The 27,103-nt window shown below is 44.5% G+C and overlaps 3 protein-coding genes and 2 non-coding genes across 5 annotated transcripts; 3 read left to right on the forward strand and 2 right to left on the reverse strand.

The window, feature by feature from the left end:
* Nucleotides 1-1,312: 1,312 nt before the first annotated feature.
* Nucleotides 1,313-22,000, reverse strand: LOC139292090 (glycerol kinase 3-like). The gene is made up of 20 exons (XM_070914246.1): nucleotides 21,970-22,000; nucleotides 12,586-12,662; nucleotides 9,773-9,846; nucleotides 8,677-8,783; nucleotides 8,493-8,570; nucleotides 7,372-7,451; nucleotides 7,000-7,137; nucleotides 6,752-6,861; nucleotides 6,391-6,457; nucleotides 4,857-4,892; nucleotides 4,255-4,322; nucleotides 3,638-3,680; nucleotides 3,475-3,555; nucleotides 3,293-3,371; nucleotides 3,054-3,150; nucleotides 2,790-2,874; nucleotides 2,165-2,285; nucleotides 1,770-1,913; nucleotides 1,573-1,653; nucleotides 1,313-1,386 (listed from the first exon to the last, which is right to left on the reverse strand). Exons 1-20 carry the CDS (start codon nucleotides 21,998-22,000, stop codon nucleotides 1,313-1,315), a joined length of 1,671 nt encoding a protein of 556 aa, XP_070770347.1.
* Nucleotides 12,685-21,950, reverse strand: LOC139292562 (high affinity cGMP-specific 3',5'-cyclic phosphodiesterase 9A). The gene is made up of 15 exons (XM_070914922.1): nucleotides 21,863-21,950; nucleotides 20,879-21,028; nucleotides 20,708-20,759; nucleotides 20,479-20,581; nucleotides 20,199-20,341; nucleotides 20,048-20,107; nucleotides 18,568-18,745; nucleotides 17,603-17,725; nucleotides 16,875-16,967; nucleotides 16,664-16,731; nucleotides 16,464-16,566; nucleotides 15,466-15,570; nucleotides 15,164-15,310; nucleotides 14,889-15,061; nucleotides 12,685-12,967 (listed from the first exon to the last, which is right to left on the reverse strand). The coding sequence occupies exons 1-15, from the start codon at nucleotides 21,948-21,950 to the stop codon at nucleotides 12,685-12,687; spliced, it is 1,869 nt and encodes a 622-aa protein (XP_070771023.1).
* Nucleotides 22,001-22,765: 765 nt separating the features above from the next.
* Nucleotides 22,766-26,130, forward strand: nifk (nucleolar protein interacting with the FHA domain of MKI67). Its single transcript, XM_070914792.1, has 6 exons — nucleotides 22,766-22,928; nucleotides 23,791-23,919; nucleotides 24,361-24,469; nucleotides 24,692-24,903; nucleotides 25,143-25,205; nucleotides 25,456-26,130. Exons 1-6 carry the CDS (start codon nucleotides 22,806-22,808, stop codon nucleotides 25,663-25,665), a joined length of 846 nt encoding a protein of 281 aa, XP_070770893.1. The 5' UTR covers nucleotides 22,766-22,805; the 3' UTR covers nucleotides 25,666-26,130.
* On the forward strand, nucleotides 24,138-24,268 carry LOC139293327 (small nucleolar RNA ACA64). Its single transcript, XR_011597943.1, has one exon. It is a non-coding gene; the product is annotated as a small nucleolar RNA ACA64 (small nucleolar RNA).
* Nucleotides 25,247-25,377, forward strand: LOC139293328 (small nucleolar RNA ACA64). The gene has a single exon (XR_011597944.1). It is a non-coding gene; the product is annotated as a small nucleolar RNA ACA64 (small nucleolar RNA).
* Nucleotides 26,131-27,103: the final 973 nt, after the last annotated feature.

The following is a 27,103-nucleotide window of genomic DNA, read 5'->3' on the forward strand; positions in this document are numbered from 1 at the left end:
TGTGACTTCATCTTTAGGCGTCTTCATGCTGAATTAACGTGCTCTTGGTTTTCGTGGGTGGATGTGTCCGATGACTCGGAGCTACGTCACTGACTAAATATGAGTAGAATCTTTTCTTAATGATTGTGTGTGTGTGGACAGATGTGACGAGGGGTTTCCCTTCATGTCTCATCCCCCCCATCCCTTCTTAAAAACAATCAGGTTAAAAAATTCCCCTTAAAAAACCTGCATGGCTCCCACAATCATATCCCCCCCCCCCCACACACGGGATAAATTATAAAGTGCTGTCGAGAGTCTCCTTGACGTCAGTTCTGACTAAACCCGTCCAAACATTTTCTCCCTCAATTCAAAAACAGTTGAAGCTCATCGTAAAAGACGCGGTAAATGTCTCAACCCCCTGAAGTTCCTCCAGAAACAACCCCCCCCCGTTTTAACAGGACGTAAAAGCTGAGCAGTGACCGTATTTAAGAAGTGAAATAGTCACACAACATGTGTAACATCTGTTCACAGTTGTGTTTGGAGCTCGTACATCCCAAGGTCTAGAAGAAAAAAGTACAAAACAAACGGTTAAAAAACAAAACAAAACTATACAGTGGCCCGTGGAGTTACAGTGATGAGGTACGATGTCTTTCCTTCTCCCTCTGCTTTACAGGTTGAAGAAAGTCAGAGGTTTTACAGGACGGTTTAAGAACACTTTCTCTTTTTCAGAAAAGGAAGACGAAAAAGAACAAAAAAAAACAGGTTCAATGGGTCCATAGTTGCTTTGAAAAGCACCGCGTCGACACGCCGTGTCACTCTTCGTACCAGCTGGCACTTGAGGTTGACGATCAGCTGTTTCCAGTCACAGGATACTACATCTAGCAGGCTACGCACCACCCGAAACGAATGCAGAGGTCAAGTCCTTCATTCACCGTCATCACGTTTCCTCTTCCAGTCTCGCTCCGTACGTTCATGTTCCCCGTGAAATTACTGCTGGTGATCTGTGAGGTCAGGATAGATTCTTGTCAGAGAGACCACAACACACACAGACTGACACATAAAACTTTCTTTTGTTTTCTGGTTGAAGTCTACAGGAAAAGCTGTTAGTTCCAGGTTTGAACCAAACACATGCTGACTCAATCGACAATGATGTCATCCACAGCTGGTGGAGGTGACAGCTCAAGAGCTTCCTCTTCAAGTTCAATTACATTTTCTCTGGATAAGAAAAGTCTGTCGGTCAAACCCTTCAACACATGCTTAGTAATGCCTACAAATGTGACATAAGCAAGTCAAACAGTCACACGTGGCATGCAGCAGCTGTAAATGTCGGACCTTAGGGGTCGGCTCTGGTGGGGGGAGGGGAAGGCGGGACCCCCCAGGGGGCGCCGTTCATCTTCTTCCCTAAACCTGTTGTCAGCGAATGAGAGAGAGAGAGAGAGAGAGAGCATCCGAGATGGATCACAGCTCACACCGCTCGAGGTTCAGGACAAATGATGGCACAAAAGACCACATTAAAAACTATTCCTGTGTGTCACACATGTAAACAGCGTCTCGCTTCAGTCCCACGTGCTCTTAAACAAGACTAATGTGTACCGTTGCAGCAGGGCTCTGTGGTCTCCCAGTTCATGGCTCTCTGGACGGCTTTCTTCCATCGGGCAAAGCGGAACTCGCTCTCTGTTTGTGAAGAGGACAGACACACTGTTTGCTGCCGACTCGTGGATGTTAAGGTCATGACAAAGTGTTTGCGGACCTGCTTTGAGAATCGAGCAGCTAAGAAGAGCATCACACACCGTCAGAGTTGATCTTAGGCTCATATTTCTCGCACGTGACATGCGGGAGGTGATCGGGGCTCAGGCTCCACACTTCCACCCCCTCTGCTGCCCCCGCTGCCATGGCTGCACCCAGAGCGGTGGTCTCTGACATGGAGGGTCGCACTGGACAGACATGAGACAAAGACACGGGCACAAACACAAATACATGGAAAGTTTAATAATCAGGAACATTGTCCCTTTCCTCCAAATGAAAACTTGAAATCACTTAATTTATGGAAATGCAAAAATTACATCTTTTTTTTTTACATCAGTGCGTTTTTTCTTTCTTTAAAATGGGACAAAAGTCAGGAAGACAGACAGGGTATAAAGTCCAGGGTCCAGACCGCAGTCATTGGCTGAGAGGGTCCTCTTACCTACGGGGATGCAGAGGATGTCGGCCTGCAGCTGCATCAGTAATCTGTTGGACGTCATGCCTCCGTCCACCTGCAGCTGCGTCAGAGGGATGCCGCTGTCCTGGTTCATCGCATCAAGGATCTGACACACACACACACACACACACAATGTGCCACCCACTTAAACACAACAACCTCCTGCACACCCAGCGTGACTATTGCAGTCGCTGAAATCACGTTGGTGCATTCAATTGAAAGGGATTACATGCAAAAAATTATAAAATGAATACATTCAACCTCTCACTGCATCAATTTAAAATAGAAAATTCCAGTATATTTTATATTTTATATTCCCCCTGCAGGAGGCTCCCGCAGCTTCCATCTGATATTGGTTGTTTTGTTGCGAGTCCTTGTTTTCCCCAAATCTCCACAGCTGAGATGACGGGGGCAAAGCCAGCATGACCCACAGAGCCACAATAGCCACATTTGTGGGAAATACGGCATGACCAAGAGAAGAGCGACGTCTCTTAAACCAAGAAAATATCATGACCAAGTGAAGAAAGGTCGAATCATCCTTTGGGCAAAATCATGTGTATCCTGTTGTTTCTCTAATTACTATAAGAAGCAGAGAGGAGACGCTGCTCACCTCTCTGGTCTGAAAGCAGACGGCCTCGAGGGCAGCAAAGGCCAAGTGGCTCCTGTTGGTGAACTGAGTGAGTCCGCAGATGATGCTGGAAAACAAACGGATGAACATAAATACACAAACCGTAACGCCGTCGTTAAGGCGGTTGGTTGAATCAAACAAGTATCACATTATTGCTGACAAGATGTCTCGCTTTTTTCCTCACTTCAGAGTCAAATTACGGCCGATTACAGTTCAGACATGTGTTTTAACAGCTGACTGGCTCACCCTCTCGCGCTGGGCTCCCAGTAAGGGGCATAGAGCCCGGAGAACGCCGGCACAAAGTAACAGCCGTAAGACGAGCCGGCTGCAGCTGCTAGTTTCTCTGAAATGACACGGTGAGACGTTTTTTTTTTCCTTCTCATTATATAATCAAAAAGGCAATGAAGCTGCTACAGACAGATTTGAAAGAAGAGAAGAGTTGTGGTCTTCACATCAGATTAGGTGTGATGCTGCAGTGTAAGTACCGATCTCTGAGGACGACTGCACGATGCCCATGTTGTCCTTCAGCCACCGTACCACTGCCCCTGCGATGGCCACCGAACCCTGGGGAGGAAGAGAGAAGACCATCGGACCCAGACTCGGGGAAACGACAAACCAGGGAACACCGTGGGGGCCAACGTAGGAACAAAACAAAGCTCTCACACACCTCGAGTGCGTAGCAGGCAGGCTCGTCTTTTCCCAGTTTGTAGGCGACCGTGGTCAGCAGGCCGTGGTCTGACATCACTGGCTAACAAAACATTATACAGAGTGACGTTATTCAAAACGTTAGTCCCAGGGAATATTCATATATTATTTATATATATGCTTACCTTGGTCTCTGTATTTCTGAGCAGGAAGCAACCAGTCCCGTACCTTTACATAACAAGAATGAGAAAAGAGTAAGACACACTAGAGACCCCTGAGTGCTCGCTTACAAATTACTGGAAGTCTGAATGGGCTTATTTATGCCCAATATGCTTTGGAAGTCAATTGAAAAGGTTATGAAGGAAATAAGTGGGGGAAAATATTTTACAATATTAAAAAATAAATAAAAAATGTTCTCTCTCATCTTTATTCAGCGAAACGTGCCTTATTATGTGTTTCATTCTAAAATGATTAAAGCTGTCAGGATCCTCTCCATTCATTTTAGAAATAAGAGGTAGATTATTGGTACATATTGATGAGATGATGGCAGCTTGAAAATAATGATAAAGCAGGTTGAGTCAACTTAATTTATCATAAATCATGTATGTATGTAAACAGTTACGTTATGATGTGCATGCAAATGAGCATGTGACATAACCTAGCGACTCATGACCAAACTGTCCTTAATGTCTCGTGCTGTTGGCACCTCAGCTGCCGTCTTGTTTCAACAACACAGCTGCAGAATGCGTGACGTGACACAGAACCATTCCTAAGTGCAAACAACAAACAGCGGACGGCTTACGTGTTTTTGGCCTGGCCCTCCGTGAAGCACATCTGACCAACCAGGGCGGCCGACTGGTCACCGAGGCACTGATGGAGACAAGGTCGCCGTTAAGGGACAGGACGGTCCATTTATATACACACACTATAGAAGTGAGTACAAACCTCCCCCCCAAAAAAACTACCCGGTGTCTCACAAACAAACTAAATCAAGCTGGCCAGTACCGTCTTAGAGGCCGATACCAATATTTAACAACCCAGCAACAACATACCAGCTGAAATGACTTAAACATTTTGATAAGGACGTCTTAAATGAGCTTGTTAAAGAATTTTGACCAAGATATGTACTGAACGGGACTAAAAGTAAACTAAATAGTAAATATTACATTACATTCATTTGACCTTTGCAGGTCTACAGATCAGTTTCTCGTTACTTGTAGGCTGACGTGTGCATTGACAGGCGACGGGCTAATATTGGCCCGGGCAAAGTATTGTGGGGCTCTGGTGGAAAATGTGTCCCTCGAATGTCTGGAGGAAAGCCACATGTAACACACACCGCAGCCTGCAGACAACCTCGGACGTCAGACGTCACTATCCTGACAAAGGTACACGCACAGTCCTTACCCCGGAGATCGGCACTCCTGCAAGAGAGCCGGATTTCTGGTGAGAAGACAGAAACACACACGAGTTTAGAGTCGGGATAAATGACAAACAAGATAACGCTGATGAACAGAACTGCTTTCTTATGTCACAGAGATCTTCATAATAGGATTTCATTTCTTTAACATGATGAAATGCTGCTCAGGGCTAAAGCTAAATATCATGCAGTAATTCCAACGTTATCTGTGCAAACGTCCAGCTTAATGCAATAAATCCCCCGTTGTGTAATACATACTGCATAAACAGGAAAAGAGTCATCACAATCAGGGTGGAGCATTTTTATTACCTAACAGGGAATTGATTATTCTGGAAGTTATTACCTTATCGCTTTAACAGCTTGCCGGTTAAACAGCAGCGCTGCAGAAAGTTTGTTTACTCATGTATATCTAGTTTCAACATAAGATTAGGGATTTTTCCCCTGAAAAAAACAAAAACAAAAAAATCAGTGTAGTGACAGCCAAAGAACCTGTCTGCCTTCTTATGAGGACATTTATTTTATTTGCCAGAAAGGTTGCTGCAGTTTGTGAGGAGTATTTCTTCCCAAATGGACAAGCTGCCATTTAAAAACGGTATGTCTGGGAGGATGTGGGTCGGAGCTTCCTAGCTGAACTCTAGACTGCAGGGCAAGGTGCATGTTGCCTAAAACAGGTTTAACACATAAGACCATGTTGGAAGATACGAGCATAGACAAACAGAGACGCGTGATAACAGCAGCAGCCGAGGATCTCCAGCACACACGGGAGAGGCAGCCTTACTGCTCTTTAAAAGACAAAGGTCAGCCATTACTGTTTTAAATCAATATGGGATATGGGCTCATCTGCCAGTGCAGCGTCTGAGTCTATTCAAAAGTTATCTGTTTAAAGCATCTGCCAGTGAGACAACAACACGGCATCAGGACATTTATCAGGGTGAGACCGCAATAAGGAATGTGATTCAACTGTCGTAACTCTGAATGAATGAATCCAGAATCAACAAACAGAGAAACTAAATAACAACACATACTCTTTGTAGCATGTGAAATAATAGTGCACAGCAATCATTTCTGCAACCATGTGATAACCATGCGCTTAAAGCTGCGGAAAATACAGATATCAGCTCATCAATATGAATTCTTTAGATCATGATTTACAAAGAATCCTGAATCGGAAATTCAGAAGTAAATTCAAAACAGCAACATTTGAGCTGGAAATCCTTTACTACTTCACATGAAGACGATATCAGTACATTATCTGCAATTGCTCTTTTATCTTATCAAGTTATACAGCCATTTGTGACACCATTCACCAGAATAGTTTATGATCATAGTTCATTTACAGCTCTGGAGTCCTTGAATAAAAGTGAAAAATACATGTGGGTCAGGTCAAATCCGGGCTATCTCAAAACACAAACAGTACCACAGAAACACACACACACACACACACACACACACACACACACACACACACTCACACACACTCACACACTCACTGAGTGAGGTCGGGAGGTGAACTGAGCTTACCATCCAGCCGTATACTTCAGAGGAGCTTCTGACTTTGGGGAGAATTTCCATTGGGACGTCAAAGTACCTGGAGGCAGCACAGCAACAATCAGCAGGTTTGTAATGAACCACACACACGATACAACTTAGGCAAGGATGCAGGAGTTAGCTGCTACAGGACAGAACAGATCCAATGGATGTACAGTACAGCCTGGCGTGTGGACAGCTTCATCATCAATTTAAAGTCTTTAAAGTGGCCCTGTGGGGTTTTTTTTTCTTGCAAACACGTTATGTTTACATTCAGTATTTCTCACCAAAGCCCACTGCGTGTATGCTCGAGGTCTGTGTGTTCAAAGCTGTGTGTGTGTGTGTGTGTGTTTACCTGCAGAGCTCAGGATCCCAGTCCATGGTGTGAATGTTGAAGAGCATGGTGCGACTGGCATTTGAGACGTCGGTACAGTGGACCCCTCCGCTCCTGCCCCCCGTCAGGCACTGAGGACATAGAGCGCTGGACTAAGTATGCATCAAACGTTGTAAATAAAAAGCGCAGCTGTTTCCTTTAGTTTTAGTCTCTGCTCCATCTGACCCAGGGCTGGTGCGGGCTGGTTGCAGGCTACGAGCAGCTCTTACCCAGATGATCCAGGAGTCCACCGTGCCGAACATGGCGCGCCCGCTCAGCACTGCCTGCCGCACTTCGTCCACGTTGTCCAGCAGCCACCGTAGCTTCACTGCACTGAAGTAGGTACTGATGGGAAGTCCTGTCTTGTGCTGGAGAGAGAACAGAGGAAACAGATTAGAGCGTAAAAAAAAACCATGAACGGTTTTATTTTAGTATCAGAAACAGAGAAACTCCCAGACTTTTGTTCTACTTCTATCTAAAGTAAAGCACTACTCAGTGACCACCATATATGACAGAGCTTTGTCCTGTTCATATCGCTGCAGCCTGAGTCTCAACACTAAAAGCCAGAAACAACTGAGGGCTATCTTGTCTGTCTCTCTCACCTTGAGGTGGTTCTTGTTTTGTCCCGGAGCTTTGTTGATGAGCCGCTCCACTGTTGACTGCGTGCGCAGGTCCAGCCAAACTACAGACAAAAGCAGAGGAGGACAGCTGACACATAGGAACCTAAAACACCTGGACTGGACAGAAATGTCCACACTACTTCAGTCCATTCGCAAAATAACCTTTTTGACCTGCGACCCCATAAAAACAAAGCAACTTCAAAGTGCAAGCTCTTGTCACAGGTTGCGTGTCTATCAATCTCAGAACCCATCGGTTATCGCCTGATGATTTAGCCTCTGAGCCAGCGGATATCCAGATAAAGAATAACGGATATCTGGTCCAAGACCTCTACCGTATGCCGGTCATTGTTTACAGTCCGATCAGCAATCTCGGACCCCTCAGATTTATTAGATTTTTTCCTTGTAGTATTTAATTTTCAGACCACGTAGATTTACTATTGAGATTGAAATTAAAATTCTGCTCAGATAACATACATTTTATTCACTTTATTCTTTGAGACCTGAAGCTGATGAAAATAACCCATCACTAACAGTCACCTCCCAAGGTCTTACACCTCAACATCAAACAGAGACCGTCGCCTGCAGCTGTGAACCTTCAAGGAACCAGCGGCACCGGTTTATGTGAAACTCAACCCAGCCCAGCCCAGCCCAGTCGGCCCCCCACCCCAGACACATCCCTCACATTCCATCTAAACAGCAACCAGGGGGCCGTCTGAACAGCATGCATATAAACAAGCCCTTTCAGGCTGCAACTGGAGGCCTTGGGGGTAAGAATGAAAGCGTCTCTTTGCTAGTAATATTAGCACATAGTGGGCGGTGGCTGCGCGTGTTCAGCTCCTACAATGAAATCATTGCCACGTGGGATGGTGGGTGGTGGACAGACATGACACCGGACACTACAATCTGACGCAACCTCCTCATGCTCTGTGCTGCTTGCCAGATGACATAATCTCCTCATTTGCTCACCAAAGAAGTTGCAGCAAAGGGAATCTGGTGTATCTACAAATAATTCATTTGTTTTTACATATTTTGACCACGTTACAGAGTGTGTCTGTAATATGTGTGAAGAAGAACATTTGGCAGATGATATTTAATTCACCCACCAATGGCGTTGTAGAGTGGCTCTCCGGTCTCTTTGTCCCAAACCAGGGTCGTCTCTCTCTGGTTGGTCACCCCGACCGCTGAGAAAACAGCAACGACGTGAATGTCAATAAAACCCCCCACTTCAACATGTCTCCACCCACAGCTAGGCGTGGGGCAGCACCCGACAACCGACAAGTGTCCCACCTTTTACGTTGGAGGCGTCGATGTTGAGCTGGCAGAGTTTCTCACAAGTCCTCTCCATGCACTCGTAGACGGACTGCATTATCTCCTTGGGGTCCTCCTCCACCCAGCTGATTGAAACACAAATGATGGAGTAACGGAGGCTAAAAGCTTCAGGATATGTGCATTGAGGCAAGAATATCTAGGATTTACACTTAGCTATTGTTTGTGTAACAAAACATACAGCAAAGATTACAGTTTGCTAAATTGTAAGGTGCCTAATTTGAAATTATAGGAGGTTTCTGTCCTGGACTTCCACAGGTTGAGCCAAATATATGGCCTCTGGTACTTTGTACAGCAACTTCATCGTGGAGTAGACAGTGATCTGAATATGTATCAAGCCAGCCAGCTTTTGGGCGTACAATAGAGGGGGGAAAAAAAAGAGCTGGACCTTAGACTCAATTATGTTATAACACAAGTCAAATGAGGTAAGAGATGAATCTAAAATGCAGTTAAATTGTAACCTCAGTAACTCAGAGAAAGGAAGGCACAGCTGTTACACTCTGTAACTCATTTCCTTTCATGTATTCAGTATGGATTTAAAACTATATCTCTGAATGTTTCTTTGTATATAAAGATTTTCAGTATAAAGAATGTTTAGAAATTAGCTAAAATACTGAACCTCAAAATAAGTAAACATCCATCCACCCTCTTTAGGATCTGTATCTGTCTGCATCTATGAATATCGTCTTACGGCGAAAATAGAGCTGCAATGATCAACTGACAGAAAATGTATTGAATTTTATTTATTTTGATAATCTAATAATTAATCATTAAAGAGAAAATGCAAAACAGCTGCTGTGTCTAGCTTCTCAAATGTGAGGATGTGATGCTTTTCACTGTGGCACATAAACTGACTGTTTCTGTGGGTTTTGGCCTGTTGGTCAGACAAAGCAAGACGCTTGAAGACGTCACCATGGCAAATAATAATATAAAATAGGCTGTTTCATTATTCATTACTTTCTGGCAGTCGATGAACTGAAAAGCAACGGGCCGATTTATTTATAATGAAAACAATGAGTTAGTTGCAGCCCTGTTATCAAAGTTCAAGGAGACTCACCCCTCCTTGGGGAAGCTCTGGCTGATCTCTACTTGGTGGTGACTCATCAGCTCGGCTGTTCTTGCATTGAACACCTGTGGGGAAAAGGAATTCATAAAAGGCCGAGAAGAGAGAGAAAACGAAGGATGCACGGGACTGGAGTGGTGACGGGAAGTTGCATTATTCCAGTGATGAATTGCGACATGATGAAAAGAGAAGAGAGTGAGGAGATGATTATCATTGGCTGGATTTAATCCTGTCCCAAATAAAGAATTGCTCCCTATTACGGGGGGGGGGTTAACATGAGGCAGCCTACAGAGTCAGGGAGAAGTCAGCATTTCTTTTAATAAGGTAATAGGATAAACCACTGCGTAGCATTGCCCTCCCGTGAACTCAGCAGCGCAGGCCCTGCAGTTCAGCCACAGACAACACTCAAATCACTAGGTTATAGGAATCCAACACAGGCAGCAATATGCCACACTGGGAAACATTAACCTCAAGGAACACGTGACCCACAAGAAGTTTCCCACCAACTTGAACTCTTTCAACTTCGCGATCCTCTCACTGCTACAAAGGCTGGGCAGACAGACAAGATACTCGCAGGCTACAAGCACCGAAGGAAGGGGGGGAACATTCAGCTGAAGTCACGCAGTTGGACAGCAAACAGGAACATCCTTCCCCCCGTCATGAAAAGGGACAGACCACATGACTGGGCCAGTTAAAGCAGGACCTCTGATGTCACTTGAGTCCAAAATTTGCACCACTAATATTCAAAGTTGTGTCCACAGAATACTTACGCCAACACGTTTCCCTCTTGGTTTAGGTTTTTCTCAATAATAATAATAATATACAATAAACTCCACATGTACAATACAAGCTAATAGATATACCCTAAAACAAATATAACCTCTAAACTCCATGTTCTTTTTTTTGATCAAAGTTTGTGTTGTCATTGTATTGGCATTGCTTTACACGTCTGTAATAAGCTGGAAAAGGTAACAAATGTTGTATGATGGGCTCACATTTTCTGTGGTGGTTTCTGAATTGAGAAAACTCACTTGTGGGGTGAACAGTGGAAAAATAAGTATAAGTATATGTTTGTGGTACTCCTATGGGTTAGATCATGATGATTTGTGTGTGATGAAGTGAAATATAGACATGCAAACTAGCTAAATCACCTTGAATAAGTCCAGACTGTCTTTATGACACTATTAAATATGTATATAAGGAGTCAGGGAAGGTTAATGAATTTGAATCTGCAAAATAAAAGCTTGGAAGATGCAGGAGTCAAGGCCCAGTTGTGTTGAGGATTTATTCTAACATTGACAAGCGCTTCAACATCATCGTCATCTAAGACTGGAGACGCGTTCCCTTATCGTCATTTGGGCGTTACGATGAACCTGCAAAAAACAACCTTCTAGGTTAAAGTTTAACTTCTGGGCCTTTTCTGTGCTTGAAACAAAGTGTCATCAGATCAGCAGTCAGCCAGGGACAAACAGGTCCAAGGCCCTTTGGACAGGACTGGTCACCAATTAGGTACACGTCCAGAGCAAAGTTACGGCACCTGTTTGCTGTGGACGTCCATCATTTTGATCTTAAATATAAGCGTCCCTCCAATGCCTTACAGACAACACTTGTGTATAGTTAGTGTTAATGTCCTTGTATTAGAGACCTGTCAACCAATTTAAAAAGTAAAAGCAGGTTTCTGGTGTTTTGAATCAGAAACCATCCAAACAATGATTCCCTGTCAACCAAATTAAAAATAGCTGTCACATGTCACAAAAAGTCTGTTCTTTGGAAAGTCCAAATCTTCCAGCTGACCTACTTGAGGAAGCCCAATTGAATTCGCAATGGATCACTAAACAGGATTCATTTTTTCTCGACGGCGAAAACAAAAGGGGAACGTGGACAAATCTGGTGGGTTTCCACACGTCAAAGCAAACGTGGTTGACATTTTAATAATCATTTCAGTGATTATTCCATTGTGATAACAATGACAACAGCAAAGAGCAAAGGTCCTGATGTAAAGAGCCAAACTGACGCACTAAATTATCTTTAAACCAAACCACTCTACCACAGAGTGCAAAACACTAAATAACACGCTAAGTCCTAATATCGTACACAAATTCTTATTAATGCACATATGAATCAATAAATCAATTCACCGTGTGTTTGTAAACATTAACGCAAGAGACACAGAGTTGTTCTAACAGTGTATTGTGACATTTCATGTTTTCCAGCACACAACAGGCATTGCTTTACTGCATTTCCTAATCAAACTTGTAGGTTACACTTAGACGTCACTGAACATATTTGGTGTCATATGTCTTGAATAAAAATACAAACTTCACGATCGATAGAACAGATAACAATAGTTATTCTCACCTTGTATGGATGTAGAGTGTACCGCACTATATTTACAGCATATTCAATATATCAACATATCAAAACTATCTTTTGTATTATACTGTAACACTAGTGGCTCCCTCTCTCTCTCTCTGCAATGTGCTCGTTTACCAGTAGGGGCGCACTTCACGTGTATAATTCAACTCGCTCAGTAAAAGTATTGAATTCATAGTTTCAGAGAATGAAAACAAACGCTGCTAGCTTACAGGGAGCCACAACACAGCACAGATACCAGGGTCACCCTCGTCGTGTAAGTTGAAGCTCACTAACCTGACTTTATTTCTTATTTCCACATGCAACAGGCTTTCTTCAGTCGAAGGCTTTGCTGTTTGTTGTTATTTGTTGTCAGTTGTGTGGTAAAATAACGGGGAAGGAAAACGCAGAGTACGTTAACGTTTAGCCGACTTTAACGTTAACGCGTCACTCACCAGAAACCTCGTCGAGCTCGTGCCCTGGTCAATGGCAGCCACGAGCGGATCCATCCTCGTGCTTTCGTCTCGTGTCGCTACCCGCGGTCCCCGGTACGACTACTTTAGTTTTGTCTTCCTTCTGTTGTTGTTGTTGTTGTTGTTGTTGCTGCTGCTGAACGTCAGCCACGGCTCCTCGTGAGGGGGTAGGTCGACCGAGCGGGCAGACCCTCTGTGGCTCGTGTCAGAGGATGTACCGGAACCGGCCAGCGCTGACCCCGCTGATTGGCTGCTGGTCAGAAGGCGTCGGCCCCCGCTCTGTCCAATCGGGTTTGGGGCCACGTTCTCGGAGGAGGAGGAGGAGGAGGAGGAGGAGGTCCCGAGGTTGCAGGAATTTAGAAAACTTCAAATTCATGGGTTGTAATATCATTTTTAAACTGGGACACAACTCTCATTTGCTTTCTGGCCAGTTTTCTCTTTTCCCACGTTCCTTTTCACACTTTCCCCTCCATGTTGCCAAACCACATCTTTGCATCCCCCTTTTGTAGTATTGATTACGTTTTAACCAGCTGGTGGTATCACATTGTTGTGTGAGCCAGTGGTCGTCTCCATGGTGACGCACACTGCAACAGCACACAGGACTCAAATTTGAGACTAAACAATGATAAAACAAAACACTGCACCAATTGAAATCGTGCATTTTATTGTCCTGTTAAGAAGACATCACTGCGGGACATTTTAAGGGGTCAATATATTATTTATTTATATTTACTTATATTTAGGTCTACGCTGCTTCAGTTTCAGGGTCCTGGTCCCGGCTCACTGGGACACTTAAATGGAACGGAGCCGTCGTTAATGTTATTAGGTACACCTGTGCTTTTCCAAAATGTCATAGGTCAGTCAGGGCTTCACTCCAGAAACTTGGAAACCAACCGTGCAATCTACATCCTTGAATGCAGACTTAAATGAGGGCAGACAAACTCTGCGCTCCGTTCGCTGAAGTTTTATTAACTTAGTGAGAGCACAAATTCAGCTGCTTCTCGCCACGCCTCCATGAAGAGTAAATACAGCAACGTTGTGTTCAAGCTAAAAGCAAGAATACTTGATTTTCTGGTCTTCTTTTGCTTCCCCCCCCCCTCTCTCACACACACACACACACACAGCTCTGTCTGCCACAGTATGGCTGCTGCAGAGGCTCCCTCTCAGTCAGTCAGGTGGGTCTCCTCTGCTGGTGATAATAAGGGCTTATGACCTAAAAATAGAACAGATCTTTATTTGGCTTTGTGAGGAATCTCATTCTTCACCACACGGAGCTGCAGAGGCGGACTGGTGGTCCACGGCTAACACCTGCAGGCTTCAGGGTGAACTACTGGAACACAAGTTTTTGGGCTATCTTCCCGGCTGACACATTGTTGGCTAGTTTTTTTTAGAAGAATTGATAGCACCAACTAGGGCTGGTGTACACGTGTCACAGTCTGTGTTCCCGCCCCTCCTCTTCAGCCACACAGGCCCTTCAGTGCTCCTCTCCGCTGGTCCACTAGATTGCCCTCAGACTTTCCCTCCTTTCCCCGTCCCCTGACCGTCCCACTTCCCTCATCTTCAAAACAGCATGATTCAGTCACATGGGTAGTTCTAAATGCAAATAATGGAGAATTGTAACATGTCACTTACACTTGTTTGTTCAGACATTCGTTCTGTTAAAGCAGTTAAAGCAGTTACAGCCAAATAAAAACTAAATGAATAAAAGTTTTTGTAGTGTGAAAACTGAGTAGTGACTCTGCACCAAAGTGCATCGCCAGCGTTGTCCAGGAGGGCTGATCCCGGGTCGGCCAGGGATGCGAGACCAAGCGTGGACACGTCTTCTTTTTCTTTTATCACACCAAAAAAACAAAAAAAACAAATGCAAAAGTATGACAGGAACATTCAGTGCTGTAGATGTTACCACCTGTTCTACTTTATTACCTGCATGTTTGCTGCTGATTCAGTGCAACCAAAGCAGCAAACAGTATTTATAGTTTATTTCTCCCAAAACAAACAACACTGGGAATTTCATAATTAGTTGTACTGTATTTTGGAAATACTCTTTTAAAATAGATCAGTGTTGAGAATGTGTATTCACCTCTCCAGTCAGGCTCCATGTCGTCACATTACATTTAATAAAACTGCATACCACCAAAACTACAACAGAAACTGCTTAGAACAGCAACTTGTGCTTAGCCCAGTAAATAGAAGTACACATTTAGACGGTTCACATGCATTTAAATCAATGAACAGTCATGCAACCTTTAAGACCAGTTGCCTCAGACAGGCGCTGCTCGGCTCACTGCGCGTCGGGCTTCGAGGCTTCCGCTCCGGCATCCGTCGGGCTGTCGGCCGCCGCCTCCTTGCTCTTGGCTGCGTTCTCGCTCTGAACCCGGTTCTGTTTCTCCCTCTCCAGCGCTCTCTCCATCTCTGTGTAGTAATCGAGAGCCTTCCGTACCGGGCTGATAATGTGTTGCTGCAGGACGAGGGAAGGATTAACTCAAAACCCAGAGGCCCTCCGGCTCAGGGTTAGTCGTGCATTTGCTGGATACTTGTGAATCTTTTGGAAATGAGTTACCTCCAGGCAGGGGAAGAGGTTGGCCAGCTCGATGAAGAGAGGCAAAAGGACAAATCTGATGAAGCCCGTCTGAGATGAAGGCTTGGTTACTTTGTCCCGATCCATGAAGGGGGTGACCGGGAGACCCTCTAACTTCTCCACATCGCTCTGAGTGCACAGACACAGCTGGAATTAATGGTTACATGTGTGGGGGCTGGCTTGTGTTGACTTTTGATTTGATTGACTTTGTTGCACCTGAAACTAGATAAACCAAATAGATCCAAATAGACACGTCTTTACGCACAATCGGGTTACTCAGCTACCTGGTTGTAGAATTCCTGCAGGAGACAGTCCAGCCAGGGCTCGGCCACCTCCATGGGCCGCGCCTCGTTGGATATGTCGCTCACTTTGATCAGAATCATCATGAGCTGCACACACAGCAGGAAGAAGTCAGACCGGAGACAGCTACACGTCAAAGACACAACTTCATTTTGCTATAATACAAGTGCTGCAGGACCTAGGGGAGACGACACATCACACATCGTTTTCAAGTCTTTACAGGGGTTTTTGCGTTGACTTTTAAAGGACTACCTGGTCTTGCACATGGGGACATGCTTGCATTTGCTTGAAATGAACCGGGACGGCCTCTCAGGTCGGTGTGGTGAGGCAGCCTTTATGCAAAAGCTGTCATTTCATGGATGAGTCCGGCAGTATACTTCTACATGTCTGCCCGCGGATGTGAGAGCAGCTCATAGAGGGGATCCCTTCATATGTAAATCCTACCCCTCTGGCCTGGCTTTTCATGAGAATGTTTTATGGCCAATATTTATATTCTATTTATTTAACTGAATTCATGTTTTAAAATGTGATTTTTATTGCTTCTTATCTATTTTATTTGTTACGGTCTTTTACCTACTTTATTGCTTTTATTACTATTATTCCTTCTCCTGGGCATTCGCCTCGTTGTTTACTGACATACTTGTCTTATTCTCAACTTGTAGCACTTTGAATTGCACTAGCCTGTATGAGTGTATGCGCCATGCAAATAAAGTTTGATTTGATTGGATTTGTGTGACCTGAATCCCGGCCAAAAAGCTCCAGGGTAATTTGGAAACAGCTGGAATTCAAAATCTCGTGTCATCTAAAAAAAAGACATAGGTCACAAACATATGTTTCATCCCTAAACTGTATTCCTTAGGATACAGCTACTACTTGTAATACTCTTTACTCTTATAATAATAAGAGTGAAAATAAAAGGTTCCCTATTCCAATATGTCCTTTGAAATGAAATCTGAAATCAATGGGAAAACATTTGTCTCACCACATCTCGGTGGTCCCTGTTGGTGAAGTCGAACGCTGGCAGGATGGACTTGAACTTGTTGAGAATCTCGTTGTGCCTCGTCATGTCAGTGGCCAGAATGCATCTGCAGTTTACGACAGAATAAAAGAAAAAAACATGCTGTCGTGCCGTCGCGACTGAATAACAAACAAATGCTGCCAGAATTAGAAAGATGAGCTCACTTGATGATGCCCTCCCTTATCCGTTTGTACTGATCCATGGGCAGGTTTCTAAAGATGTTGCTCTCTGTCTGCAAAAACAAGGAAATCAGTCTGTTCATTGGAGCTGACAGGCAGATAGTCCCTGTTCAGGTTGTCCAGGTTCAGTTCAAATCCCTGAACTAAAATGCAATGTCTCGTGGCAGCTCGGACGGACAGTTCTGATCATCCCTACCTTCTCCAGTAGCTCAAAAGCCACCGCACAGTGGTGGTTCTCCAGTGGAGAGATGTCATTGTAGCGAAGAGCAAGTTCAGTCCGAGCATTTATCTGAAAGATAAACACAAAATGTTATTGGTCGCTGTAGTTGTTCCTCCTGCCCAATAGAGTGCTGCAGGAATGAGGTTTGGTTCGATGCCTGAAATAAGGTCTGTGGTTAACACAAGCTGAAGAGGTCTAGCCATAAAATACACCAGTAGATATCCCACTCGTGGATTTTGAAGCTTTTACGTGTCTTAAAAAAGGCGGTTGCTAACAGGTGGCTAAATGAGACTACAGGGGTTGTCCCGGACATTAAACGTCTTCATGCCGAACACGGAAAGTCATCTGCTCAATAGTCCACCTTTACAGCCTCGTAGTGTTTATACTCTATATCTGTCTGTCTATATTTCTATATCTATTCTCTTAAAAGTTTAGTGGTGGTGACATAGAAGTAATGTGACCGTGGTGTTGTTGGTTCATAGCCTTTAAAACATTCGCTTTTTACTTCTGGTGAAGATTATCCTGCTGAACAAAACAAGTATCATAAACTTTTGCTTTTGCAATAATCCTAAATCCGAGCCACGCTAACTTAAAATACGTCATCCTTGAAGCACTCTATAGCAGTTGTGAAAAGATCCCTTCTTACAACAAATTCAATGTAAACTCCAGTCTATCCACAGTTCTGTGTAAAGGGAACATCCCACCTGATAGGCGTTGTTGTATCCCGTGTGGTCGAGGTCGTGGCAGACCGCAGAGGTCAGCATGATCAGCAGGTCGATGCTGTCCATCTTACTCCTCAGGTCGGTCAGCCAGATCAAACCGTACATCTGCTCAGAGATGGAGAAACCGTGAAGCTCAGAGTGGGAATTGGAGATGTTCTCTTGTACATCGTTTGGAAAAAGAAGGCGGCCATTTACTCTTATGGAAAGATTAAAGCTGCAACGCTTTTTTTTGTCCACTTGGGGGCAGTGAAACAAGCCATAAACACAACCCTGACATATAAAGTTGTTACGGTTAACGTTTTAACAAACTCCTGAGGGAAATATGCGGCTCTTTAGCTGCTAAATGTTCCCCCAGCTAGTTGCTAACTTTGTCTGACTGCTGTTTGGTGCTGAGCAGGTAGACTACAGTGGGTTTTACCAGCTGCCTGCTGTGGCTCCCTCAGTAATTTTACGTGCCTAAAAAACAAAAAATGAGCTGAAAGATGCTAAAATGCCCCATGGAGCTAAGGGACAAGCAATCCCCTTTGACATTACGGCATCCTCATTTCATCCATTTTTATATAAAAATATTGATTAGTATAGCTTTACGAAAAAGATCATTTTTACAAACAGGTTATTTTAAAAGGATATATGATATGTGTCATAAACATGTTGATTCATGCAGGTTTAAAGAACGAATCCTCTGTGCATCAGCTGTTTGTTTTTCAATGTTAAAGGCAAGACTTCAAACCATCAAGTGTCCTCCTTCATGGATGTGTTGAGGTAACTGCCCAACATGCAGAGCTGTCCAGTGATTGGAGTCACCTCTCTACCCTGAGGGCCACATGTCCTTCACCAATTAGCCATCAAGGCACGATTTCATGATTACAGACACAACTGGGCTCTCCATGATTTGTTATAACTTCACCCCAACACACACACACACACACACACACATGCGCACTCACCATCTGGGTCACGCAGAAGCAGTGCTTGAAGTTGTGGAAGGGGATGTTGTTGTATCTCCGGTAGACTTCAAACAGGAACTGTTGCAGCACTTCAGGCTCAATGTTGAACGCCGCTATGAAATCTAAATCGGTGTACATGACCTGCAGGAGCACCATGATCTCTGCGTCCTCCCACTGCCTGCACAGACACACACACACACACACACACAAAATACACAACGCCATGGGAGATTAGGAGTGCGTGACTGTCTCCACTGACGTTTCCTTAAGGCAAGGAGTTAACCCAGAGTTCAGCTCCTGTTTGATTCCCTGAACGCGTGGACCTACAGTACATCTGCATCACTCACACAGAAGGAAGGAAGCTTCACAGTGTCTCGCACTGTGGCCTGTCCCATCCTCTGTCATCTGTCCTCCCTGTCAGGTTTCCATTCAAATGAAGCACAAACTTGTGCTACTTTTAAAAAGGTACTGCATGTGAATCATTTTCTCCTCACAGGAGGACAAACAGGCTACTCCTCCACTGCACAGACGAATCCACTGACAAGGGTAGTAAAAGTGCTTGAAGCCTACTAGCGCTTGTATTTTTGCAAGAACATACCGTTTAAAGTCATCGTTAATGGATCCACTCCTCTACGGTGGAGTATAATTAAACTTGTTTTAAACAGCGTGCAACATCCTGGATGACACCTTTTCACGCAGCATGTTTAGTCTTTCAGTTTTTGGTCTTTTCTTTGCCAAAAAAAACAAAAAAACAATAAAACATAATACATGGATTGATGAAATAGTGGAAAATGGACACGGATATTAATGCTGAGAAAAAAAAGAATAAATGGGTTAATGAAGGCATCTCACCTAAAGACATTTGTAAAATGTATATTTTTCACTCAACAGCATGAGATCAGTGATGCCACAGTTAGCTAGCTGGTTTGTTAGGGTTAGGGGTTAGAAAAGCTTCCACACAACCACAATTATTATTATTATTATTATTATTATTATTACACAAGTATTGTGTGTGTGTCCAAAGCCTGACATGAAGTGATGAAAAATGGACTAACACATCATCTTTATTAAAAGAAGAAGAAGAAAAGCACATTTCATCAGCGTTTCAAAGGAATCCTGTAATTTCCTTTGACTGTGTGACGCCCCTGCAGCCTGTGCTTAACCACACATCTATCCACCGCCATCATCTGTGTGTGGGGGGGGGGGGCTTTAAAAGCTTTTGGACAAATAAAAAGAGGACCAGGCCTCACTGAATGCAGCATTCACGTCCTCCCCACGAAGCCCACTTCAAACATGGTGTGTTGATTAAGCCTTTTGTGAGGACCTTCCTTTGATTTGCGAGCCCCCATTCATATTGAGATGAGCGCGTCCGTCAGAAGAAAAGGGCCGGCGGCCCCCGTCCTCTTCGCGGACGCACCACGGCTGTCAGGTGCACCAGGGGCACTGATGCTGCAGGTGACGGCAAAGCATCCCTACTCACCAGTTATCGAAGGTTGGGGTCTTTAAGTACTGCCTCACCTCGTCTGACACCTCCAGGGAGCTGCAAACGCGACAGCATGAGCATGAATGACCACGACACATCCAAAGATATGACACACTGGGGGGGGGGGGCATGTTAGTCCGTAACGTGCCTCATTTGGAGGAACTTCTCCCGCACGTGCTCACACTCCTTCCTGGTCTTGTGCAGAGTCCTCTTGTGGTAGAACGGGGAGGGCTTGTGGGTTCCCTCCGACAGGTCTTTGAACAATCCCAGCCAGCTCAGGTGCTCCACACTCTGAAAAGGAAAGGGGGGGGGTTACAAATCCTCACCAACAGCATTATCATCGTCCCATTCTTTTCTGACGAGGATTAAAACAACATGCAGATCAGACCAACAAGTCCCCCTGTCCGTGGAGGTGTGTTTGTCTGTACCTCCAGTTTCTCCCGGAACGAATCCACCTGTTTCTTCATCTCATACACCACTGCGGGGGTCTCGCCGGCCTCGATCAGGATCCTCTTCTCCAGGCCCTGCAGTCTGGGATCAGCACCAAGTCATTAGACATCCGTCTGCACCTCCTGGACTGCGTCGCACCAAGCCTCAAATTCTTGGTATAATACAACCCCCCCCTCCAGAACATCATTAAGTGCGTCCTGTTCCTACCTTTTCTCCATGGATGAGAGGTCAAATCCGAGAGCACCAGCAAGCTCCGCACCTGAAGAGACGAGACACGAGGGAGACTGTCAGCGGTCTGTTCTTTATTTTCTATTTTCTAAATAAAACCCAAGCACCGTGACTCCCGCGGTGCTCCGTCAAAGATACCTAACGGCTCACTGTTGCAGTCGGCGGCCACCACCTCCAGCTTGTAGCAGGAGTTTGGGCTGTTGGGCTCCAGGCCCGGGGAGATGTTGATGATGCTGCCTTTGGGGTTGTACAGCTTCAGGATGTCGTGGGCTCCCGCCTCGGCCGCCGAGCGGAACAGATCTGGAAAGAGCGACACTTTAATACCCTGAGGAAGACCATGGCGTGTGGTTGATAATGTACCCTTCATAAATGGTTTATAAGTTGTACCTAACTGCTTTAGTTAGTTATTAGTAGTGAATAAATAATTTACCAAAGCATTATAAATCATATACCATTATTATAATCAAAGCAGTAAAAACTGTATGAGCCTCTTACCTTCTGGGAAAGGGCTGCAGAGTTCATTTTAACAACTTATTAAGCATTTATTAATGGATTACCAACATCCATAACTGCATTATTACTTAATAAGGGATTAATGAGGGATTTCTCATAATTTTTATAACTTGTATATAAGGCTGCCACAGAGGCATGCAGACTGAATCTATGATATTATATATCAGACTCTCTCTTCTGGCCTTCCTCACCACTTGAAACAAGGCAAACATAAAGAATAGGTGAGGCCGGTGTGTGAAGTGAGGAGCTGTCAGCGGCAGCTGTATCGCTGCCTGCGGCTCAGACAACCTCCCAAACACTTGTGCAATTCTCTGCTTGTGTAATGATGCACTTATCAAGGTTGTTTACTTGTTGTTTACAGAAAAAAGCTGTCAGAATATTTGTCTGCCGTTGAGCTGCCCCCCCCCCCCCCCCCCGTGAATGCAATTCAAATGTAGAGTCTATAATAACAGATCAGATATTCACATTGTATTACTTCTTTCATCATATTACAGAGGCAGATTTGAAGCCTTTAACACTGTAGTGGCACTTGTGGATGTGTGTGTGCATCCAGACACACCACACATACCCTACAATACTTTTCTAATGTGAATAAGCAGCAGCATCGTTTTCCGCTCCTACCTTTGACATCCTGAGCAGGGCAGTCCACTGGGAACTCCGCCCGCTCTGGTCTCCCGTTCACCGTGAAGTAGATGATTTTTGTTGCCATGTCGTGGATTCAGAGCCACTGATGTTGCTGTGTGCACTGCTGATCTGCATGTAATGTCTGTCTCACCTCATTATTTTGCTGGTAAACACTCCACCCCCTTGTTTTTCTTCTCTCCACCTCCTCTTCTGCTCCTCCTTCCCTTTCCTTCTTCTGTACTGTAACATCCCCCCCTCCCCACCATAAAAGGAGTAATCACTGAAAGTGACCCCCCCTCGAGTTGTTTTTTTTCTTTGTGTATGTGTGTGTGCGTGTGTATTCTGGTGTTAGTTATTTGTAGATCTTATTATGGAAGCTCATTTCCGCCACGTGAAAATGTTTTGTCTCATTAATAAGTGCTGTTCATCATAATTACCAACTATTATCTAATAATTAGGACATAATATCTTATAGTTCTATGTTATTAATTCATACTTACTATTAAAATAAAATAAAACAAGAAATTGAAGAAATTAAACTACAATACTTGAGGCCATATACATGATTTGTGCATCGTGCAAATAAGCTACGGTGTATACAGTATACAGAAAATAAATAATGACGAGATAGTTTCATAATTAGGAGATAATAAGTAATTATCACCTAATAATGCGAGAAACATACTGAAGTAGGGTTTTCAAGTGGCAGAAAGGGGCTTCAGTACCTCTCTGTGTTTACTGTAGTTGCGCTACTTGCGGCTGTTAAAACAGAGTGAGTCCTCCGTGCCTGCAGGTGGCGCTGTGCGGAGCGCACGGCTGTAGATAACACTCCCTCCGCGCTTCGTCGGTTGTCAACCACATGGGCACAAACCGGATAAAGAGACCAACGTGGTTCGCAGAGAGTCTAACGACGTATGTCTCGCATCGTTACTTCGTCGAAATGACTGAAAGCAAAGCAGAAGCGGCCTCCAAGCCGGCCAAAGAGCTGCTGGCTCTGAACCCCAAAGAAGAGTCTGAGTTCAAGAAGAAGGTGCAGGAGGTGAAGAAGAACAAATCCAGCAAGGTGGGTCGAGATGAAAATGTGGCCCTGACAGAAACATGACTTCACATTACACGAGGGAGCTACTACTGCGTCGTTCATCCAACAACATCTTCTGTCTACCAAAGCGAGCTGGTGTTACGCTTTATTCCGTAGCCCGTCGGATTTTGTGTCTTAATTAGAAATTTCAGCTGCCCTGAATGCAACCGTCTCTTCCTCTGTAGTCATGGTCAAACAGTCTGGCTGTAACTGTCTGTTAAAGACCGCGTTGACCGTGTTTAGCCACACGGAGCGCAGCTGTTAATTCATTAAAATGGTGGCTCCATGTTATTTCCGGTCGCCAGGGTCACAAACTTTTGTTACGTGGCCTTAAGTGTGACTCGGGTCTGTCCTTCATCCTTCGTTGACTCTGGAGACACAATCTGAGAGTTAAAAATGGCGATTCAAAGCTCGGTCAGAGGCTGTGCTGCTGTGTCAAATTCCTCAGCAAAAACTACTTATTCCCCCCCCCCCCAATTCTTTATTGATACAAGGTGTATTATTGTGCATTTAGAGATTATTATACGTGACATGAGAGAAGTGACACCAACATTAATGTTAAACTATTATTCAACAGTGACAGCACCGATATGAACCAGAATACAGCTGGTAAAATAAGGACTCTTCATTATACTGTAATGTCCATGTGCTCCTTTTGGTTGTTTCTTGTCCTTTTTTAAAAGTCAATCATTAAGCCATTAATATCAGGGGAAGGCGATAAGTAATTTTCAATTTCAAGACATTTTGTGCAGGTGTCACTATTAACTATTGTCCCAGTGAGCCAGCATGAACATTACCAGGATGCTGAAACTAACTTTGTGGGTGTTTTTTTTTTTCTTGTTTACAGGGGATCCGCTTGACCCCTGGAGTGATCTATGTCGGCCACCTGCCACTCGGGCTGTTTGAGCCTCAGCTCAAATCGTACTTTGAGCAGTTTGGGAAAGTCCTGAGGCTGCGGCTGTCCAGGAGTAAAAAGGTACCACAGATGATGACTTTCCACCGGAGAGTAACCCCGCCGTCGTTTTAGTCTGATAAGAATTAAGACGATCGTTTTGAGCTGGTTCACCTCCATGTTTTTCTTCATTGTTTCTGTGCATTAAGCTAGGTTTTTAGATTTTTCTCAAGTTTGCTGCATGAGATTTTAGACGATGCAGTAGCCCCATCGGTTCGACCGGACATGGTGGAAGATGTGGCTCAGACTGAAAATGATCTCAGATGTCAACAGTGGTCTGAAGTCAGATAACTGAGCCTAAATAATTGTGGTGCGTTAAGCTTATCACCTGCTCACCTATTGGCAGAGCGATAAAACCCATGTACCAACAAAAGCACACGAAGAGAACTAAAAATAATTCATTTGAATCTACAGTATAACTTTTTTTTTTCCTGTCAATCACTGTCTCATATCTTTTACTTGCAGACAGGTGGAAGCAAAGGCTATGCGTTCGTAGAGTTCGATTGTGATGAAGTCGCCAAAATTGTTGCAGAGACCATGAACAATTACCTCATGGGAGAGAGACTCATCAAATGTGAGTATTGTTCACGTACACGTTTGTTTAATTATCGGCATGATTCCTGTTTTCCTGCACTGGAGGGTGTCAGCTGAGACACACAAACTGATCTAATGGCTCCTGTCAGTGCCACGATACTAACATGCAATTTGATTTACAGAATCGGTATCAACTGAATTTTTTTTTTAGGTAACTTGCTTTAAGCTCCTCAGCACAACATTGCCTCTTGCCAATTCTCAGGTCACGTGGTGGCGCCGGAGAAGGTGCACGAGAAGCTGTTCGTCGGCTCCCAAAAGGAATTTAAAAAGCCCTCGCATCCCGCCGTGGCACGCTACAACAAGAAGCACACGGCAGAGCAGCTCGTCAAACTGAAAGACAAACTCGTGCGGAAAGAATCGAAGCTCCGCAAGAGACTCGCAGCGCACGGCATCGACTACGACTTCCCCGGATTTGTAAGTGAGATTGGAACAGTAACTTTAAGTGGCAGCTAGCCGTAGTGTATCAAAGTTGTTTTCTCATTTAATATCGGTAGGTCGTGAGTGCCTGTCGTCAAAATCTAGAAATATCAAGTGAGCTGTGTTAATTGGCGTCCTTTTCATAGGTCTACAGCATCGTAGAGCTGCTCTGCTGGCATTCACACTTCCTTCTGTCGGCATCATGTTAACCTTCAGTGCTCTCTTTGCTTTCCCAGGTTGCCCAGGTGCCCCAGAAGAAAAAGCTGTCTGACTCCATGAATGCGTCTACATGCAGTGATGTAAGGCCAACACTAATGATATTATGATATTTAGCTTTGGCACAGACTGAAAATGGCCCCAGGTGTGCCAGTGATCTGGGGTCAGATATCCGTGCGTATAACACTGTGGTGCATAAAGCTTATTGCGTGTGTTTCTCTGTGGCTGCGTGATAAAACCCATGTACCAACATACCGTATTAAATCCAGATCAGCATCCCCTCTGTGCCAGAATGACCATGTGCGGCTAATGAGCTCCTCTCTTCCACTTCAGGACACCACACCAGTCTGCACCCCCTCTGTCCTGGAGCGGAGGAAGTCCATGGTCGTCGTCGACGACGATGCAGATGACGAAATCGTCATTAAGATGCCAGCTGCCGAGAAAGATGAAGAGTGCTCCTCGGAGGAAGAGGACGATGGCGACAATGAGGATGATGACTCAAAGAACGAGGAGCCCTCTGAAGAGGACGCAGAGGCGGAGTGACAGCCTCGTTTTATTGTGGACTCGGTTCTCTGGCTGTCAGAGTTCAAATGCATACATCAGGATCATGTATGGCCTTTTGATTTGCTTTGAGAGTCACAGAACGACTTTGAACTGTGTTTAGAAATCAGCGTGTCTTTCAGTATGTGGATGACCCATTTACAAGAAGCTCCCATGAAAGACTCCACTGTGATTGTGGGTATTACGTTAGTGGCCGCCATGGATGGTCCCAAACCATCATAATGAGCCTGATTTATGGGCAGCGGTTTTGCCTGGACTGCTTTGACAATGGCAAATGTGCATTTCAGTGTTGGAGTAAGCTGTTTCCTTTGCCATACAGGTCTATAGTGTTGATGCACTATACCGCAACATTATTTGTTTTGCTTAAGAACCACACTAGTCTAAAAGCGTGGTTAAATTTGTACTATGTAAACTATGATCTTTGAAAATAAATGATGTGAGAATGTACTCGAGCAGTTTAATAGCCTTTTAATACACAAGATGTGTTATTTTGCAGAAGGACAAGCTACCAAAAAAGACACACACACACTGCAGCACACTCGGCCCTGTTTGTACAGAAGACATTTTGACGTGTCGCAGTAGGAACAGCACAGGTGTAAAATAAAGAATTCCTTCTAGCTGCTTCAGTTTCAGGGTCCTGGTGTTGTGCACGCTGCCTTCCTGTCGCACTGTCATGATTCACTGGGACACTCGCATAGACCAGTGACATTTTGTTTCCACAGCCAAAGGGAAGGTGTTGTTGCTCCAACACCTGCGTATTCTTGCTTCACATTAATAGATAATAAAGAATAGTCACCGTCCTTCTCAGCAGATACTGTAAAATGGGTCATTTACATAAATAGCATGTGATGCTTGGGACCTGTATCATCGTCAGATTAGAAACTGCTTGTTGTACTTAATGAAAACTAGGTTGTGTTGTAGTGGCGCTGGTCCCTGACACAGTGGGCTCTGTTTTTTTTTATTTTTACACATAACTTTAATAGAAATGAGAAAGAATTAGCTACTTGATGTACAGTACGTGTGAACTGTGTTTTTACATTTTACAAATGTATCCCTGATCCTTTTTAAATCCTCGCCTTCACCTCTGAATGCATCAGTTTGAGTAAAATGATGTAAACGCTTGACGCTTGTGGAAACGACCATTGCACACAAACCACCCCCCCCTTTGTCCAGTAGATGTCGCCACACGTCGACTTATAAGTCCGCGATACACACCGACAGGGCCTTTTTTCTTTTTTTTTTTTTGCATTGCCATGCGACAGTTTTCCAAGTGCCAACATCATCCCTGCATCGACTGCGCGTGCGCACGACGATCCCATTCTTGTCCTGCAGGCAGCATTCCGGGTGGAGAGTGAGAGAGACAGAGAAAGACAGAAGACATTTGAGGCCGTGGACTGTACATTTAACACAAGAAACACGA

Source organism: Enoplosus armatus, chromosome 11 (assembly GCF_043641665.1).
Source record: "Enoplosus armatus isolate fEnoArm2 chromosome 11, fEnoArm2.hap1, whole genome shotgun sequence".
In the NCBI taxonomy this organism is placed as follows: domain Eukaryota; kingdom Metazoa; phylum Chordata; class Actinopteri; order Centrarchiformes; family Enoplosidae; genus Enoplosus; species Enoplosus armatus.

Bases quoted from the DNA above. Each gene is read 5' to 3' on its own strand.
- LOC139292562 (XM_070914922.1), bottom strand. From the start codon at position 21,950: ATGGCAACAAAAATCATCTACTTCACGGTGAACGGGAGACCAGAGCGG. The intron at 17,726-18,567 runs GTGAGTGCGCAT...ATCTCTGAGCAG, and splicing joins GCTTCTGCGTGACCCAGATG to ATGTACGGTTTGATCTGGCT. The intron at 16,732-16,874 runs GTAGGGATGATC...TTGTTTTTGCAG, and splicing joins CTTTTGAGCTACTGGAGAAG to ACAGAGAGCAACATCTTTAG.
- nifk (XM_070914792.1), top strand. From the start codon at position 22,806: ATGACTGAAAGCAAAGCAGAAGCGGCCTCCAAGCCGGCCAAAGAGCTG. The intron at 22,929-23,790 runs GTGGGTCGAGAT...TCTTGTTTACAG, and splicing joins AGAAGAACAAATCCAGCAAG to GGGATCCGCTTGACCCCTGG. The intron at 25,206-25,455 runs GTAAGGCCAACA...CTTCCACTTCAG, and splicing joins ATGCGTCTACATGCAGTGAT to GACACCACACCAGTCTGCAC.
- LOC139292090 (XM_070914246.1), bottom strand. From the start codon at position 22,000: ATGCAGATCAGCAGTGCACACAGCAACATCA. The intron at 6,862-6,999 runs GTAAGAGCTGCT...CTATGTCCTCAG, and splicing joins TGGACTCCTGGATCATCTGG to TGCCTGACGGGGGGCAGGAG. The intron at 6,458-6,751 runs GTAAACACACAC...TGCTGCCTCCAG, and splicing joins TGGGATCCTGAGCTCTGCAG to GTACTTTGACGTCCCAATGG.